General features: G+C 46.0%; 2 protein-coding genes and 1 pseudogene across 2 annotated transcripts in view; 2 read left to right on the forward strand and 1 right to left on the reverse strand.

The window, feature by feature from the left end:
• Positions 1-20,106, reverse strand: part of F8 (coagulation factor VIII) — a 208,982-nt gene that overhangs the window by 12,002 nt on the left and 176,874 nt on the right. The window contains exons 16-17 of the mRNA XM_037820964.1: positions 12,632-12,713; positions 12,390-12,545 (exon numbers count right to left, since the gene is read on the reverse strand). Coding sequence (XP_037676892.1) covers positions 12,390-12,545; positions 12,632-12,713 — 238 coding nt within the window. The remainder of the gene's footprint in view (positions 1-12,389; positions 12,546-12,631; positions 12,714-20,106) is intronic.
• Positions 5,575-6,284, forward strand: LOC119523278 (annotated as a pseudogene).
• Positions 7,045-9,365, forward strand: LOC119523388 (40-kDa huntingtin-associated protein-like). The gene has a single exon (XM_037822145.1). The coding sequence runs from the start codon at positions 7,046-7,048 to the stop codon at positions 8,249-8,251; it is 1,206 nt and encodes a 401-aa protein (XP_037678073.1). The 5' UTR covers position 7,045; the 3' UTR covers positions 8,252-9,365.

Raw genomic sequence — 20,106 nt, forward strand, 5'->3', positions numbered from 1 at the left:
TGCCCCTCTATTCTTAACTTACGAGTAGGCTTTTCTGGGGTGATAGGGACTGTCCAGAGAAGCGTTTTACTGCCGGTGAAGTGATTAGTTTTATTAGAACCGGCCGGCACGCTGCCTCTTAGGGGCGGGGCTGAGGCTTGCCCCGCTTGGAGTTTAAAGCTTGCTCAGTGCCCTGGCGCTGACTGCCGTCAGGGCACCAGGGATAGCAGAGGTTTTTTAAGCTATCCTTGCTAAGATCTCTGGGGCTGCTCTTGCAATCGCGCGCCCAGTGATAGCCACGCTGGCAGCGTGGGCAAGGAGTGGGAGGGGGGCGCCCATTATGCTGCATGAAAGGCGGGCGGTTGACTTCTGCATTGGGGCACTCCCGGGCAAAATGACCGCTCTGCCCGCACTTAAAACAACCGGTGGTGGCGGCTAAGGCGGCAGTGACAGTGCCAGAGACAGCCTGGGCTAGGGACGCGGCAGCTGGGTCAAAGGCGCTGCAGGCGAGTATCCAATCGCATAGGCTCTTCTCCCGCAAGGGAAGAATAGCCTGCTTGCAAGGGGGATTGGCTCCCTCGAGAATGAGTTCTCGAGCGAGAGCCAGTTGGGCCTGGGGATCATTAACCTTTCGAGCGCAGGTTTCCTCAACCCTAGAGACAAAGGTGGCAAAAGGCTCATTTGGCTCCTGGAGGAGCTTGGTGAATTTAGTAGGCCGACAGGCGGAACAGTTGGCAAAAGCTCGCAAGGCGATTCCCCGAAGGATAGGCCAAAAGGCGGCAGGCGCATTAATATAGGCGGATGCATTTATAAACGCTCCCGTGCCCAAGTAGGCTTCGGGGTGATGATAGACTCCAGTGGCCGCGTCTTGCTCGCTTTGCTTAGCTGCTTCCGCCTGGAAGTGAGCACGCCAATCTACAAACTGGCCGGGGTTAAGAATGGAACGGGCAAGCGAGGCCCAGTCTTGGGGGAGGCAAAAGTTCATGGCGATATCCTGTAGTAATTGGGAAGCGTATGGGCTACCTAACCCGTCTTCCTTGACGGCCCTGCGAAGCTGCTTGATAGTATCAGAGTCAATGGGATACCAGTCATACGGTTTCTGTGGTGTGGGGGTAAGGTTAAGAGGAAAGCAGCGAAAAGCACGAGAGAAAGGAGGACGCGCTTGCAGAGGGCTTGGCGCGGGAGTGGGGGTAGGGGGAGCGTTGCCCCAAGGGTTGCCTTGAGGTGTAGAAGGCAGCCAGGGGTTGTTAGTCTGCAGGGTGGGAGGAGCGGCGGCAGCTGCCGGTAGCGGCTCCGAGGGGGAGCTCGCCGGAGGGGGAGGCGGAAGTGGGAGGCCCCAAGCGTCGCAAGACGGCGGCGCGGTGGGAGTGGCTAAGGCATAAGATGGTGGACTAGCTCCGTCCTGTGAAAGGGCGGGGCCCAAGGCATAAGATGGTGGACTAACTCTGCCCTGTGAAAGGGCGGGGTAAAGCGCATGCGGTTTCCGGCCCAGCTTAGGGCTGACGTCATCGCCGGAGCACTTCCTCCCCTCGATGGAAGAAGAAGGAGGAAGTTCGCCATCTTGGCGAGGCTTAGTATTGCTTTGTTTTTGGGGGGCGACTTCGAGCGCGTTGTTAATTTGCTCAACTAAGGATTCTGTGTCCGAATCGTGGTCTACATTAGTATCGCTGTCTGAATCTGTTGGCTGGGTTGATAGGGCCTCCTTGGATTTAATGGGGCCTCGATCAGGGGGGAGGGAGCCTTGAAGGCAGGAGCGGACGGTTATTAAGGTGGGGAGCAAGCCGGGAGGGAAGCGCTTGCTCTCATGTTCCATGGCGTTGGTGACCCGATCAATAAGGCGATCATAAGTAACAGGGTCCCAAAGATGGCAAGTGGTGAGCCATGGGTTAAAGGGCAGCAGGAGGTCCCAGTATACCTGCAGCTGCCGGACAGACACTTTACAGCGATGTGTGTCTAGGAGACCCGCCAGAGCGCGAACTTGGGGTGCTTGGCGTGCAGATAGACGATTACCCATAGCGGAGGGAGAAAAGAAAAAAGGGGGGTTGATTATAGAGTAAAGAAAATGAGGTAAATCGTGGCCGCGAGGCTGAAGGAGACGGTGAGAATAGAAGGCAGGACCCTCTAGTAGCGAGAGCAGTTTGGGGGGGGGGGGCGGTTGCAAAGAGGCACACCACGCTAAACAAAGAAACAAAGACACAGAGGACCACAGCAAAGTAATGGAGGGGAAGAGGGAAAGCTACTGGAGGAAGAGTGTTAGGAGGAATGGGGGGGATATAGGAAGAGAAGACGAAAGGTAGTCGGGGGCAAGAGTTAGGTTAATGCGGGAAAGGAAGAGCGGCCCGGGCGCGGAGCGGCGTGGGAGAGGCGGCCCCAGACGTGGAGCGGCGAGGGAGAGGCGGCTCCGCGGGGCGGCGAGGGAGAGGCGGCCCTTACTTTGCAGGCGAGGAGAAGGGGAGCTGGAGAGGCGTCCGGGCGAGCGGGTGGTTTTACTGGACCGCTGCGTAGAGAGGACTTTTAATTCCAGGTGCCCCACGTTGGGCGCCAGTTGCGGTCGCAGTTGACTCGTCTGGGGGAGGGTGGCGGCCGGTTGCTAAATCCTAGGCTCTCAGGATTGCTCCGAGGGTACCGGCGGCGGGGGCTCTTTCCCGGAGGCGAGGGCGAGGCGGGGGACTTGGCCAGGTCCCCGGCGGGAGGTGTGCAAAGTATGGAGGGCGGCGAGAAAGGAACAGGCGGGACACGGTTCTTTTAGGGTGAAGAAACCCAGAGGGTTTATTAGGGGAGAGTACAAGCTTATATCGGGCGGTTTAGAGGGCGGGGTAGCTGTAGAGGTTAAAGGCTTGGATTGGTTCTGAGAGGGCGCGGAGGTTGATTGAAAAGGGGCGAGAGTTGCTCCCGTAACGGTGTCTGGCAACAATGTATGCGCACCGGTGGTGATGGGAGTTGCACTGGCGACGGGGAGTGTCCGGGCAAGATAAGGGGGTGGGGAAAAGGCGGTTCCCTCCGGCAAGCCTCCCCTAACAGTGGTGTATTTTGGGTGAGGAAATGGGGCCTGCCTCCGGCCTCACTTTCCCAGGCCCGGGGGGCTGTAGAGGGCGCTGTCGCCCGTGCCCACTACCCTCCCCAGGGGTGGATCCGGTCCCCCAGCCCAGGCCCGCCAAGTCGAAGCACGTAATCAGTGTCCCGCATTACAGCTAATAAAAAGCTCAGTAAAATTGCAGGATACAAGACCAACATACAAAAATAAGTTGTACTTCTTTAAACTAGCAATGAACAATCTGAAAATGAAATTAAGAAAATAATTCCAATTACTATATCATAAAAAGAATAAAATATGTTGTTTCTTAGTTTCCTGGCTACTAACACAAATACCATACAACAGACTGGCTTAACAATAGGGATTTACTGGCTTACAGTTTCAGAGGCTAGAAAATTTTCTTCCTCTCAGGGTTAGTGTCATCTGACTGTCCAGCAATCTTCGGGGTTCCTCGGCTTTTTCATCATATGGCAATGCACATGGTGATGTCTTCTTTTTCTTCTGGGTTCTGTTGCCTTCCAGCTTTTGGCTGCTCCTCATGGCTTATCTCTCTGAGGCCTTCCCTCTAGGGCCTCCAGTAATGGGATAAAGACCCATCTTGATTCAGTTGGGCCACATAACAGAAATAATCTCATCAAAAGATCCTATTTACAATGGGTTCACACCCACAAGAATGGGCTAGATTAAGATTATAAGCTTTTATGGGGTACCTAACTCCAAGTCTCCACATTTAGGAATAAATTTAACAAAAGAGTGCAAAACTTATACTCTGAAAACTACAAACATTGCTGAAAAATATTAAAGAAGACCGAAACAAATGGAAAGCCATCCCGTGTCCATGGATTGGAAGACTTAATATTGTTAAGTTGGCAATACTCTCCTAATTGATCTACATATGCAATGCAATGCCTATCAGAATCCCAGTTATCTTCTTTATAAAAACTGACAGGCCAATTCTAAAATTCATGTGGGAAAGCAAAGGACGCACAGTAGCCAAAACAACCTTGAGAGGTGTAGTAACCAAGACCGTGGGATACTGGCATAATGATAGATATATAAATCAGTGGAATAGAACTGATGGTCCTGAACTTACCCCGTACACCTGCAGACAACTGATTTCCAATAAGGGTGCCAATACCAATCAATGGGGGTGCGGGGGATAGGCTCTTCAACAAACGGTGTTGGGACAATTGGATCTGCATGTGCAAGAGAATAAATTGGGACAACTATCTCACACCATATACAAAAATTAACTCAGATCACAGAAATGTAGGCTAAACCTATTAAAACCTTTAGAAGGAAACACAGGTATAAATCTTCATGTCCTTGGATTAGGTTTCTTTTATTTTTTCTCTTCACTATATCTTATTTATCATTTTAGTAAAGTTCAGATAAAGAACAGAGTTATTGATTGGAAAATCTGTGCTGCTTTGCTGCATGCAAAGTTTGTAGCTTAAACTGCCATGGGAAATTAAAATATATACATTTTTCATTATAAAGTGATATTATCACCCTGCCAAAAAAGTGGAAAGCAGAGATGAGTAAAAATTCACATCTAATTTCATCACCATAGCAAACTGCATATTAATGTATGCCCCTCAATCAGGTTTCTTAAATACGACGCCCAAAACAAGCAGAGAGAGAGAGGAAGGGAGGGAGAGAGAGAGAGAGAGAGAGAGAGAGAGAGAAATAGCTAAGCTTTTGTGCATCAAAAGACACGATCAAGAAAGTAAAAAGACAACCACAGAGTTGGAAGACATACTTGCAAGTCGTAAGGTCTATTATCCTAAACATATAAAGAACTCTTACAAGACTACAAGGAAAAGGCAAACAACCCAAGTAAAAAGTGGGCAAAGGACTTGAATAGACATTTCTCCAAGGAAGATATACAGATTGTCCAATAAGCACATGAGAAGAGGCTCAACATCATTGGTCGTTAGGGAAAGGCAAACCAAAACCACAGTGAGACACCACTTCCCACCCGTTAGGGCAGTCATAATAATAACCAAAAAAAAAGAGGGAAAAACAGCAAGTGTCCGGGAGGATGTGGAGAAATCGCAACCTTCGTACATTGCCGGTGGGGCTGTAAAATGTTGCAGCGACTGTGGAAAGCAGTTTGGCAGGTCCTCAAAGAGTTAAACATAGAATTCCCATGTAGCCCGGCCATTCTACCCCTAGGTTTATATCCCCAAAGACCCGAAAACAGGGGCTCAGGCAGATACTCGTAAGCCAATGCTCATAGCAGCACTGTTCACGCTAGCCGAAAGGTGGAAATGACGTTAAGTGTCCATCAGCTGATGAATGGATGAAGACATTACGGTACTCCTATATCACGGAGTATTATCCAGCCGTACAAAGAAGGAAGGACCGATACAGCCTATAGCACAGTCAAACCTGGAAAGCATCATGGTAAGGAAAGAAGGCAGACACAAAAGCCCACATGTCGTAGGATCCCATCTCTGTGAAACATCCGCAACAGGCACATCCTTGCAGCCAGAAAGCCCACGAGGGCCTGGCTCAGGGCTTGCGCCATGGGGACTGCTTCCTGGGAAGGCGTTTGTTTTGGGTGGGGTGAGGGAAATGCTTTGCAACTGGGTCCTTGTGATGGCAGCACACCACGGTGACAAGAGTGCAAGCCCCGGAATCGTACGCTTTCTCGTCAAGTGGAAAGCCAGCGTCTCCTCCAAGATGGGGTCCACCATCTGGGCGCCCGGGTTCCCACTGACAGGCCCAGGCCCAGGCCTCAGCAGGGCCAATGGGAAAGCGCTGCCATCACGAGGCCCACGTGTCAAAAAGGGTACTCGGTGACCAATGAGCGGCCAGCCCCGCGCGCACGAGGATACGGTGCGCGTTCCTGACAACCGGCATCCTGCGAGGTGGGCAGCGGCTGGAGCGTCGAGCCAGGCTGACCGAGAGACCGTCTCTAAGATGCCGGGGAGAAGGAGCCGTAGAGGGTCGACGCGTCGACAGAGGCGGAACCGCTCTCGCACCTCTCGTGCCGAACTGACCTTCTCCGTGAGCCATGTGGAGCGCCTGCTGCGGGATGGCCACTACGCCCAGCGCCTGGGCTGGTCAGCACCCATCTTTCTAGCTGCCGCAGTCCAGTACCTGACCGCCAAGATCCTGGAGCTGGCAGGCAACGAGGCCCGAAACAGCGGCATGAGGCGCCATCACCCCGGAACTCATTGACAGGGCCATCCACAACAACGCTTTGCTCAGTGGGTTTTTCGGAACCACGACCATCACTCAGGTGGCCCCAGCTCAGGGGTAGCTGCCGATGCCCGGGGCCCAGCCGGAGCCCGGACCAGCGCCAAACCGGCTTGCAGCCAGGGGAGCCCCGGCCTCTCCCCTCCCACCCCCCACTCCCGGACCCTCCCCGGCCCCCCTGTGTTTTCCGCAAATGTTATTAAAGTTTCCAAATGCAACCTTGGATGTGCTTCAGGCTCTTTGTGGGGGAGGTGGTGGTCAGACGTCCACAGGTGGCTGGAGGGACGGGAGGTGGTGGTCTGGGCGGCGCGTTTGGATCAGCGGTGACAGTTTGGTGGCAGTGCAGGGGGTGGCCCTGGGTGGGTGGTGGGGGAAGGGCAGCTGGCCTGGGTGGGGCCTACGGTAGACCTCCTCCCCCCTTGGCTCTGAGGAGGTCAAGGCATGGGGGTGAAGTGCCCAGAAGGATGGTAGTCATTGGGGTGGGGCTGAAGACCCCGACTGAGGTGTGCAAGGTTTTATCCTTAGCGGGAAAGTCGGAGGGCAACGGGGTGGGGGTGGAGAGGGGAGCAGCGCGGTTGGCAGGAACCCCGATGGGGCAGGGGCTTTTCCGTGAAGACTGACGACTGGGGCGAGGGGACGATAAAGAAATGTGCAAAGAAGGCATGATGGTCATGCAGCATGCAGTATCATGAGTCTCATTTGGGGGCGTGCTGAGTTTGAGAAGCCCGGAGCACCCATAGCAACCTGGTAAACAAACCGTAACCTAGCAGCAGCTCGCGAGGGACAACGCACATCCGCCATTTGCATAACCAGGCAGCAACGGATATGACGCTAGTGCGCGTCCCTGCGCGTCTGCGAAACGGAGCGCGACGCGACGCGACGCGGCGTGGGGCACGTCGCAGCGCGCCGGCATCGGCACCTCCTTCGCTCTTTTGTCATCGCGCCGGAAGCGCTCAGGCGGCGAAGATGGCGGCCGCCGGGGCCGGCCTGGGGCCCGATGCCGGGGACTTCCTGGCCCGGTACCGGCTGGTGTCGAACAAGCTGAAGAAGCGATTCCTGCGGAAGCCGAACGTGACGGAGGCCGGCGAGCAGTTCGCGCAGCTGGGCCGCGAGCTACGCGCCCAGGAGTGCCTCCCGTACGCGGCCTGGTGCCAGCTGGCGGTGGCGCGCTGCCAGCAGGCGCTCTTCCACGGGCCCGGGGAGGCGCTGGCGCTGACCGAGGCCGCCCGCCTCTTCCTGCTTCAGGAGCGCGACGCGCGCCAGCGCCTGGCCTGCCCCGCTGCCTACGGGGAGCCGCTGCAGGCCGCTGCCAGCGCCTTGCGCGCCGCCGTGCGCCTGCACCTCGAGCTGGGCCAGCCGGCCGCCGCCGCCGGCCTGTGTCTCGAGCTCGCCGCCGCCCTGCGCGACCTGGGCCAGCCGGCCGCCGCCGCCGGACACTTCCAGCGAGCCGCCCAGCTCCAGTTGCCCCAGCTGCCTCTGGCCGCGCTGCAGGCGCTCGGCGAGGCCGCCTCCTGCCAGCTGCTGGCCCGCGACTACAACGGGGCCTTGGCGGTCTTTACACACATGCAGCGCCTCGCGCGGGAGCACGGCAGCCACCCCCTGCCGCCGCCGCCGCCGCCACAGCCTCCAGGACCGCAGCCGGGCCTGCTCCCTCCTAATGCCGTCTCCGGAGCGCCTGCTTCCGCGGCGCTAGGCGCCTTCTCGGACGTGCTGGTCCGCTGCGAGGTGTCCCGCGTGCTGCTGCTGCTCCTCCTGCAACCACCGCCCGCCAAACTGCTGCCCGAGCATGCCCAGACCCTGGAGAAGTACTCCTGGGAGGCTTTTGACAGCCACGGGCAGGAGGGCAGTGGCCAGCTTCCCGAGGAGCTCTTTCTGCTACTCCAGTCTTTGGTCATGGCGACGCACGAAAAGGACACAGAAGCCATCAAGTCGCTGCAGGTGGAGATGTGGCCGCTGTTGAGTGCTGAGCAGAATCATCTTCTTCACCTCGTTCTGCAAGAAACCATCTCCCCCTCTGGACAGGGGATCTGACCAATCCCATTAACCCAATGACTTTTTTCCTGTTGTCAAACCTCATGCATGCTCCTTTGCATTTGGGGGAGAACAAAAGACATTGATCCTCATTCTACGTTTATGTTATGTTACATTGTCATCATAGGAATAAGGGTCTCTATCCCAAATGCTTATTTCCAGAATAGTAGGAGAACAATAAAAATTTTTATTTTTATTAGGATGGAGTTAGAGGACGTGGTCCTCTTCCCAAAACCTGGCAACATAAAAATGAGAATCCCTTTCATCCTCTACCCAACTGCCCCTGCCCATCTTTGTTTAATAGGGGGTGTTTTATTTTGCTTAGCTCTTTAAATACTAATACTTGGGCTATATGGTTTTATCGTGACTCTGATTTCAGAAAAGGGTTAACCTATTTTTTTATGAATATAGATTGAGAAATTCTAAATAAAATGTTAGCAAATTGGATCTAGCTAAGTTTTTAATTATTAATATATAACTGGAGGAGGTTTTTCCAGAAATGTAGCACACTGGCGTGCTGGAGCTCGCTTGTACTGGCTTGTGAGAGCTGACTGTGCACATCTCTTCCCACTTCTGCATTCAGTGACAGCCCATCAGTAGCTTGAAATCAGCCATGATGGGAGTATGTATGCTTTGGAAATCAGCAAACACTACAAATTAATGATTTTCTCCCTAATTGCCCTGTGGTAGGTTGAATTATGTACCTGAGAAAAACATGTTTTTAATCGTAATCCATTCCTGTGAGTGTGAACTCTTGTAAGTAGGACCTTCTAAAGATGTTATTTGTGGCCAACTGAATCTGGAAGGGTCTTAATCCTATTACTGGAGGCTTTAGAGAGAAGGCCACAGGGAGAAAGGCACCAGGGAGAAGAAGCTTGGAAGTCAAAGGAACCCAGGAGAGAGAAGATGCTACCATATGCATTGACATGTGATGAAAAAGCCAAGGACCAAAGAATCACCAGGAGTGAGGCCCAGAATGCCAGTGTTCCAGGAAAAAGCATCACCTTGCTGACATCTCAATTTTGAATTTCTCCTAGCCTCAAAACCAATAACTCCCCATTGTTTAAGCCAACCCACTGTATGGTATTTGTCATTAAAACTGATATGTGCCTTCCCCTTTGCCCCCGAATTGATTGTTAAATATTTGCCAGCACAAAGTATAACATGACAATAGCAAAGAGATGTGATCATAGCAAAGAGGCTGAAAGAGCATTTGATAAAATTCAGCAACCATTCCAAATAAAATAAAAATAGAAGGAAACTTCATAAACATAAATTTGCTTGAAACTAACTGAACATTATATTTAATTATGAAATATGGGATGCATTCCCGTTAAAGTCAGGAACAAAATAGGTTTACTTGTGTTATATATATATATATTCTCACAAGAGCATTTAGGATGATTGCTATGTTCTATTTACTAGGTCCTGTCACAGTGTCATCAATGTAATGGACTGGCATGGTGTTCTGTTGGATGTCAGGATGTTTGAATTCCTTGGGTCTATTTATGACAAAGAACAAGGGAACTGGCATCTCCCTGAGGCATGAACAGTAAAGTTAGTACCCTTGTTCCTGCCTTGTACATACAAACTTAATGATTTTGCTTATCAATGGGAATGAAGAAAAAAGCATTTTCCATGTCAATAGTTCCATATCAGTTGCCCTGGGCTGTGTTAATTTGTTCAGAGAAGATACCATATCTGGAATCGTAGTTGTTTTTGGCAGCACAACCTGATTAAATTGGTGATACAGGCTAAGTAGATTCAGGGGGAATTTGGAGGTTTCCGATTCTCAGCCTTGTCCATGTCTGCCTAAATGTCCCCATTCCATGTCTCAGAGTTCCGCTCCTTTCCATCAGTGCCTTTAAGTTAGGTGGGGTTGAGCATTTAATTGTTACTGCAACACTTCAACTCTTATGCAACTCTGCAAGACCCTAGGCTTAGTCTTAAACTGTATCTGCTTACAACCACAGGATATCAAGGACTTCCAAAACTCCATGGATGCATCCTGATTCTCCATGTATGTTCATGTGTGTTCCTCCTTGAGTATATTCATAATATTTAATTTCTCCTTTTCACTATCTATGCCCTTAGGGCTATAAAAAGAAGATAGGTGAATCTTCAAGCTTTATAGACACAATTGTTGCCATAGCAACTAAATGCCACTGTAACAATCTCCCAATGTCTTATTCTCCATATGCAGCTCATCTCATAATATCACTGGTGATAATTTAATTGTGATGCTACTACATGCCATGGATTACCCAACACCCAATCTTCTCCTCAAGCAAGCGTTTTATCCCTGCATTCCTTGAATATGTTAGCAACACAATCCTAGAATCACGTTTTGAGGGACTTTCCTGGGGCCACCTCTGGCACCAATTACTACAAGAAACAGGGTCCCAGAAGGAAATAGGGCACACTCAAATTATGATAATTTGAGGAAACTTAAATAAAGGTACTAGTTCGGAAGGTGGGGGCAGATTGTAGGGGCTATTACCACCCGTAGGAATGAAGAGATGAGGAGAGGGAGCAGAAAATTGGGTAGGGTAGTGGTTTAAAAAATGAATACAAATTCTTTGACATTCCTCCAATTGAGAAGTGGGATCTATGCTCCTTCTCCTTGGATCTGGGTGGGCTCATGAACTTACTTGTAACCATTGTATTTGAAGTGATGCAGCATGACTTCCAAGACAAGGTCAGAAAAGGTGATGTGGTCCCCATCTTGTTGGGTGGAGCACTCACACTTGGAGCTCCTGAGATGCCATGTACGAGTTCTGTGACTACCTTGAGACTTCCATGCTATGAGGAAGCCAAGGCCTCATGGAGAGGCTATGCATTGGTTCTCCAGGGAACAGCCTCAGATACTGTTCTAGCCAGCTGTACCAGATATGCAAATGAAGACACTTCTAGATTATTCCAGCCACAGCTTTTGAATCTTCCCAGATAACGTCCTAGACATTGTGGAACAGAGGCAGACTATCTGTCCCTGCTGTGCCCTGTTCAAAGTCCTGACCCCCAGAATCCATAAACAAAACAAATGATTGTTTTACACCACTAAGTTTGGGGTGGTTTGGTACACAGAAATAGTAACTGGAACAGGTAGAGAAAGCCACTTTGAGGGGAGCAGTGACCTTCAGTGGAGAGACACAGAAAACTCTGCAAGGAGGGAGCCAGGAGAATAAATACTCTGATCTCTTGTTAGGGCTCCCTGTTGGTGAAACCCAAACAAAAACTAGAGGTCAAGGTAGCTTATTGATGATATTCCATAGAGGGTGACTTCACAGAACAAGTAGCAGGGTAAAGAAGCAGGAAAATTGATCTAAAGGGGCAAAAAGAAGATATCTTGCACAGGGACAGTTGAGGACTTTGAACTTCATTGTGAAGACAATATGGAGACTTTGAAAGGTTTTAGGTACAGGACTGATGGCATTATTATCCTGAAAATGATATACTGCTTTTATTGGAGAAAAGGCTAGAGGCAGGGGAGGATTAGTTAGGAATGTAACATATTAGATGAAGTGTGAGCTGATTGGGCCCTGGGTTAAGGTAACAGCATTACAAATGCTTCCATGAGAGAAATTACAAAGGATGAATTGGTTGGATTTATGGATTGATTCATCATGGGGCATAAAAATGAGGGAAGAGTAGACAATGATGTTAAGGTTTTAAGGCTGTTTGATTAAGGGTCTTGACTCACCTCCTAGAGAAATAATCCATTTCCAATGTTTCACCCATCCTTCACCCACCCATGTGGAAGATGCAAGTTTTCATTTCCATTCATAATTTCACCCCTAAACTTCAATCTTTCATCTGCTTCCTGCTGGACATTTCAACCTTGTTGCCCCATTATCATCTCAAACCTGGCATACCCATAAACAAACTCACTATCTTGTCAATTCACCCAGTCCCAAACCTCATATATATTCCAATAGAGCATCTCCTTGTTTCTATCATCTAGGTGATCTTTGATGCTACTTCTTTTGTTCATATGTCCATAGTCACTCCTGCTGCCAATAAGGTGGAAAACACTTCTGTGGAGTTAATACTAGAAACTAGGAGTGTTTGCCTCATACCTGAAGTCTGTCAAAAGCTCTTTGAAGGGTTCATAAATTCTCTTGGAGGACGATTTACATACCATTAAGGTCCCAGTGGAATTTCCTCTATAAGTCTGCCACTTCTTCCCATCAAGACTATACATGATGATAAACTGAGAGATGTAGAGGCTGGAGAGCTTCTGCCGGGCACCCTGGGTCTTGATGCCATGAATAATCATTGGAGTCAACAGATCCACCTACCAATGAAAACAGTTTATTTTAATCCATTTTAAAATGTGTGTACCACCTCCTGAAATTAATTCTTGGCTTAGGAAAAATCTACGTTGGTATAGATGTTCCCAGCATTACCTTGGATGTGCAGGTGAAACAGGCACAGATGTTGAAATGTGGACATGTGTGGAAAGCTGTGGGATAAGTGGTGAGAACTAGTTAAAAAAAAGGTGCTTGTTGAGTTCCCAGCCTGCTTACTGGCAAAGCAGATTGGACTGATCATGATCCTTGTGCTTAATGGCTGTCTCCTTCAGTTGACTAAGTTCCATTCATTCAATCAAAGAATAATTTTTTAGCACTTCTTATGTGCCAAGCACTGTTCTAGGCATTGGGAATAGAGTAGTGAACAAGAAAAAGGCCCTGACCTCACAGAACTTACATTTGTGGAGGAGAAACAAGCTACTATATATGTATATAGTGTTGTGTTTTTATGTTGTCAAGTAGTGATAAATGCAGACGCAAAATGAAGCAGGGTAACAGAGCAGAAAATGATAAGCCACTAAGCAACGGAAGCAGTGTGTCTTTTCCCAGATTAGATGGAATTCCCAATTTAAGAGACATTATTTTTCCTTTTGCTATTGTGGTATAAACTAAAAGCACCAGGTACAAAAATCATGATTTCTGTTGAAACAACTTGTACCATTTATTCATATAGCTTATGAGAATTCTTTTTTGGACCGCAACTTTTGTACCTTCTAATAGTTTTTAAAAAGCCTTGCTGACTTTTTCATTTACATTCTCTAACTGATGAATGTTTGGCAAATTGCCAGTCTTAACTACTTCATCATCTTCTTGTGCCTTTTCTAGATTATAAGTGGCATCTTCAGGGGCATTTGGGCAACTAAGCATTCGGAATGTTCACCTATGTATCCAGCCCAGAGAACCTGTTTGAGTCATCAAGAAATCTCTCTGTGAGGAACTAAGCAGGGTAGAGATGAGTCAGGTGGTACATAAGTACAAGCATTGCACCTGGGCATCTCTGTGGGACCTGATGACTTCCCACTGCTGCTTGTCTGTCTTGGCCACCTGATACCCCTCAAGTCAGCCCATTGCTCATGCTGTGGCCTGGCTGTTGTAGATGCCCACTCCAACCCTCTCCCTGTCAGCACTCCCCAATTCCAACTCTCTGCCTGTTGGATCTCTGAAGACATTTCTTTATTTCACAGTTTTCAGATAAATAAAGTGTAGTAGACATAGAATATCTTGACTTTAGCAGAACATATAGTAAAAATCATTTTTGAAGATACAGTGATTTAGTATAGGATAAGTGATGCTACAATTAGGTGGGCTTGTAACTGGTTCAATTACTGCGTGAAAACAGTGATAGTTAATAGATGATTATCCACCTAAAGGGAGCATTCTAGAAACACTGTAGTATACTGATTGTGAATTAGGGCTCTGGAGCCCAAATATCAAGATTTGGATTGTGGCTCAGTCACTTTTTGGCTGTGTAACTTTTGGCCAGTTACTTACTTCTCTGTGCTTCAATTTCCTTATCTTCAATTGAGGATAATAGTATCTACCTCATCAGGTTGTTTTATAAGGATTTAATAGCTTTATTGGTGTTAAGCACGTAATAAGGAAGCCCTGTTTACTTCTGTGCCAGTTTGACACTGTTATGGACCCCAGAAGAGCCAAGATCTTTTACTCCAATCTTGTTAGGTGGAAATTTTGATTGATTGTTACCATGGAGATGTGACTCACCCAACAGTGGGTGAGACCTTCGATTAAATTATTTCCATGGAAGTATGACCCCACCCATTCTGGGTGGGTTTTAATTAGATCGCTGGAGTCCTGTAAGAAAGCTCACAGAGGGAGGGAGCTCAGAGAAGCTGAGAGGGACATTTTGGAGAGAAGCTAAGATATGCAATCCAGTTTGCCCCCAGGAGAAGCTAAGAGCTGACACAGACCCAGATGCTTGGAGATGCAGACAGAAAGGTATTTGGAGATGCTAAGCTAAGAAATGAAGCCCAGAGTTTGCCCCAGAGAAGCTAAGAAAGGACCCCCAGATGCTTAGAGAGAAATACCCTGGGAGAAAGAAGCAAGGATGCACAGGAGCTAAGAGAGGAGTGAAGACAGAAGCCCAGAGACATTCTGGAGAAAGCCATTTTGAAACCAGAATGTGGGAGCAAAGGACCAGCAGACACCGGCCACATGCCTTCCCAGCTGACAGGGGTGTTCTGGATGCCATAGGCCATTCTTCAGTGTAAGTATCATCTTGTTGATGCCTTAATTTGGACATTTTCATGGCCTTAGAACTGTAACCTTGTAACCTAATAAATCCCCTTTATAAAACCAATCCATTTCTGGTATTTTGCATAATGGCAGCTTTAGCAAACCAAAACGACTTCAATATTTTCTATTAGAGAAGTTGTAGGTTTCCAGAAAAATCATACAGAAAATATTGAGTTGCCATATACACCCTCCTCACATGTACAGTTTTCGCTATTACTAAGACTTTACATCAGTGTAGTAACTTTGTTACAATTAATGAAACAATATTATTATAATTATACTATTGACTATTGTACATAGTTCACATTAGGGCTCATTATTTGTGTTGTACAGTCCACAGTTTTTTTTTTTTAAATCTATTCTAGTAACATATATACAACCTAAAATTTCCCTTTTTAACAACATTCAAAAATATGTTTAATGAAGTATTGTTAGTTACATTCACATTCTTGTGCTACCATCACCACCGTTCATACCAAATTTTCTCCAGCATTAACTCCCCATTTCCTACCCCCACCCTGGTCCCTGGCAACCTGTATTCTAGTTTCAGAGTCTGAATTTGCTTATTCTACTTATTTCACATCAGTGAGATCATGCAATACTTCTCCTTTTGTGTCTGGCTTATTTCACTCAACATAATGTCTTCAAGGTTCATCCATGTTGTCATATGTATCAGAACTCCCATTCCTTTTTACAGCTGAACAATATTCCATTGTTATGTATATACCACATTTTTTTTATTCATTCATTTGTTGATGGACACTTGGGTTGCTTCCATCTTTTGGAAATTGTGAACAATGCTGCTATGAACATCAGTGTGAGAATATCTGTTCAAATTCCTACTTTCAAATCTTTTTGCTATAATCCTAGAAATAAGATTGCTGGGTCACATTATAATTCTATACTTAACTTTCTGAGGAACTGCAAAACTGTTTTCCAGAGTGGCTGCACCATTTTACATTCCCACCAACAATGAATGAGTGTTCCTATTTCTCCACATCCTCCCCAATACTTATGCCCCCTTTTATTTAATAGTAGCTCTTCTAGTGTGCATGAAATGTTATCTCATAGTGGTTTTGATTTGTATTTCCCTAATGGTAAACAATGTTGAACATCTTTTCATGTGTTTATTGGCCATTTGTATATATTTTTTTGGAGAAATATCTATTCAAGACTTTTGCCCAGTTTTTAATTGGGTTATGGGCTTTTTGTTTTTCAGTTGTAGGACTTTGTTACATATTCTGGATATTAGACCCTTATTGAATAGGTGGTTTCCAAATATTTTCTCCCATTCCATAGGTTGTCTTTTTACTTTCAGGATGAAGGCCTTGATGCACAAAAGTTTTTAATTTTGATGGAGTCATAGTTTTGTATCCTTTCTTTTATTGCTTGAGCTTTTGGTGTAAAGTCTAAAAAATTTGTTTATTAGCTCTAGTAGCTTTGTTGTAGATTTTTCAGGACTTTCTTTTTTTTTTTTTTTTAATCATCATTTTATTGAGATTTATTCACATACCACGCAGTCATACAAAACAAATTGTACTTTCGATTGTTTACAGTACCATTACATAGTTGTACATTCATCACCTAAATCAATCCCTGACACCTTCATTAGCACACACTCAAAAATAACAAGAATAATAATTAGAGTGAAAAAGAGCAATTGAAGTAAAAAAGAACACTAGGTACCTTTGTCTGTTTGTTTGCTTCCCCTACTTTTCTACACATCCATCCATAAACTAGACAAAGTGGAGTTTGGTCCTTATGGCATTCCCAATCCCACTGTCACCCCTCATAAGCTACATTTTTATACAACTGTCTTCGAGATTCATGGGTTCTGGGTTGTAGTTTAATAGTTTCAGGTATCTACCACCAGCTACCCCAATTCTTTAGAACCTAAAAAAGGTTGTCTAAAGTGTGCGTAAGAGTGCCCACCAGAGTGATCTCTCGGCTCGTTTTGGAATCTCTCTGCCACTGAAGCTTATTTCATTTCCTTTCACATCCCCCTTTTGGTCAAGAAGATGTTCTCCATCCCACGATGCCGGGTCTACATTCCTCCCCGGGAGTCATATTCCACGTTGCCAGGGAGATTCACTTCCCTGGGTGTCTGATCCCACGTAGGGGGGAGGGCAGTGATTTCACCTTTCAAGTTGGCTTAGCCAGAGAGAGAGGGCCACATCTGAGCAACAAAGAGGCATTCAGGAGGAGACTCTTAGGCACAAATACAGGGAGGCCTAGCCTCTCCTTTGCAGCAACCATCTTCCCAAGGGTAAAACTTATGGTAGAGGGCTCAACCCATCAAACCACCAGTCCCCTATGTCTGTGGTCATGTTAGCAACCATGGAGGTGGGGTAGGCGAATACCCCTGCATTCTCCACAGGCTCCTCAAGGGGGCACTACATCTTTTTTTTTTTTTTCCTTGTTTGTCTTTTTTCTTTTTTTTAACTTTCCCTTCTTTTTTCAAATCAACTGTATGAAAAAAAAAGTTAAAAAGAAAACAAACATACAATAAAAGAACATTTCAAAGAGACCATAGCAAGGGAGTAAGAAAAAGACAACTAACCTAAGATAACTGCTTAACTTCCAACATGTTCCTACTTTACCCCAAGAAAGTTACATAATATAGCAACATTTCAGTGAACTTGTTCCTACTACATCCATCAGAAATTAACAGACCATAGTCATTTCTGGGCATCCCCAGAACGTTAAATAGCTTATCTGTTCTTCTTGGATTATTGTTCCCCCTTCCTTAATTACTCTCTACTGCTAGTTCCCCTACATTCTACATTATAAACCATTTGTTTTACATTTTTCAAAGTTCACATTAGTGGTAGCATATAATATTTCTCTTTTTGTGCCTGGCTTATTTCGCTCAGCATTATGTCTTCAAGGTTCATCCATGTTGTCATATGTTTCACCAGATCGTTCCTTCTTACTGCCGCGTAGTATTCCATCGTGTGTATATACCACATTTTATTTATCCACTCATCTGTTGAAGGACATTTGGGTTGTTTCCATCTCTTGGCAATTGTGAATAATGCTGCTATGAACATTGGCGTGCAGATATCTGTTCGTGTCACTGCTTTCTGATCTTCCGGGTATATACCGAGAAGTGCAATCGCTGGATCGAATGGTAGCTCTATATCTAGTTTTCTAAGGAACTGCCAGACTGACTTCCAGAGTGGCTGAACCATTATACAGTCCCACCAACAATGAATAAGAGTTCCAATTTCTCCACATCCCCTCCAGCATTTGTAGTTTCCTGTTTGTTTAATGGCAGCCATTCTAACCGGTGTTAGATGGTATCTCATTGTGGTCTTAATTTGCATCTCTCTAATAGCTAGTGAAGCTGAACATTTTTTCATGTGTTTCTTGGCCATTTGTATTTCCTCTTCAGAGAACTGTCTTTTCATATCTTTTGCCCATTTTATAATTGGGCTGTCTGTACTATTGTCATTGAGTTGTAGGATTTCTTTGTATATGCAAGATATCAGTCTTTTGTCAGATACATGGTTTCCAAAAATTTTTTCCCATTGAGTTGGCTGCCTCTTTACCTTTTTGAGAAATTCCTTTGAGGTGCAGAAACTTCTAAGCTTGAGGAGTTCCCATTTATCTATTTTCTCTTTTGTTGCTTGTGCTTTGGGTGTAAAGTCTAGGAAGTGGCCTCCTAATACAAGGTCTTGAAGATGTTTTCCTACATTATCTTCTAGGAGTTTTATGGTACTTTCTTTTATATTGAGATCTTTGGTCCATTTTGAGTTAATTTTTGTGTAGGGGGTGAGGTAGGGGTCCTCTTTCATTCTTTTGGATATGGATATCCAACTCTCCCAGCCCCATTTGTTGAAAAGACCATTATGGCTCAGTTCGGTGACTTTGGGGGCCTTATCAAAGATCAGTCGGCCATAGATCTGAGGGTCTATCTCTGAATTCTCAATTCGATTCCATTGATCTATATGTCTATCTTTGTGCCAGTACCATGCTGTTTTGGCAACTGTGGCTTTATAATAAGCTTCAAAGTCAGGGAGTGTAAGTCCTCCCACTTCGTTTTTCTTTTTTAGAGTGTCTTTAGCAATTTGAGGCATCTTCCCTTTCCAAATAAATTTGATAACTAGCTTTTCCAAGTCTGCAAAGTAGGTTGTTGGAATTTTGATTGGGATTGCATTGAATCTGTAGATGAGTTTGGGTAGAATTGACATCTTAATGACATTTAGCCTTCCTATCCATGAACATGGAATATTTTTCCATCTTTTAAGGTCCCCTTCTATTTCTTTTAGTAGAGTTATGTAGTTTTCTTTGTATAGGTCTTTTACATCTTTGGTTAAGTTTATTCCTAGGTACTTGATTTTTTTAGTTGCTATTGAAAATGGTATCTTTTTCTTGAGTGTCTCTTCAGTTTGTTCATTTCTAGCATATAGAAACATTACTGACTTATGTGCATTAATCTTGTATCCCGCTACTTTGCTAAATTTGTTTATTAGCTCTAGTAGGTGTATCGTTGATTTCTCAGGGTTTTCTAGATATAAGATCATATCATCTGCAAACAATGACAGTTTTACTTCTTCTTTCCAATTTGGATGCCTTTTATTTCTTTGTCTTGCCGGATTGCCCTGGCTAGCACTTCCAGCACAATGTTGAATAACAGTGGTGACAGCGGGCATCCTTGTCTTGTTCCTGATCTTAGAGGGAAGGCTTTCAGTCTCTCACCATAGAGTACTATGCTGGCTGTGGGTTTTTCATATATGCTCTTTATCATGTTGAGGAAGTTTCCTTCAATTCCTACCTTTTGAAGTGTTTTTATCAAAAAGGGATGTTGGATTTTGTCAAATGCTTTTTCAGCATCTATTGAGATGATCAATTGATTTTTCCCTTTCGAGTTTTTAATGTGTTGTAATACATTGATTGTTTTTCTTATGTTGAACCATCCTTGCATGCCTGGAATGAACCCCACTTGGTCATGGTGTATGATTTTTTTAATGTGTCTTTGGATTCGATTTGCAAGTATTTTGTTGAGGATTTTTGCATCTATATTCATTAGGGAGATTGGCCGGTAGTTTTCCTTTTTTGTAGCATCTTTGCCTGGTTTTGGTATTAGATTGATGTTAGCTTCATAAAATGAGTTAGGTAGTGTTCCATTTTTTTCAATGTTTTGAAAGAGTTTGAGTAAGATTGGTGTCAGTTCTTTCTGGAAAGTTTGGTAGAATTCCCCTGTGAAGCCATCTGGCCCTGGGCATTTATTTGTGGGAAGATTTTTGATGACTGATTGGATCTCTTTGCTTGTGATGGGTTGGTTCTTAT

The sequence above is a fragment of the Choloepus didactylus genome, chromosome X (assembly GCF_015220235.1).
Source record: "Choloepus didactylus isolate mChoDid1 chromosome X, mChoDid1.pri, whole genome shotgun sequence".
NCBI lineage: Eukaryota > Metazoa > Chordata > Mammalia > Pilosa > Megalonychidae > Choloepus > Choloepus didactylus.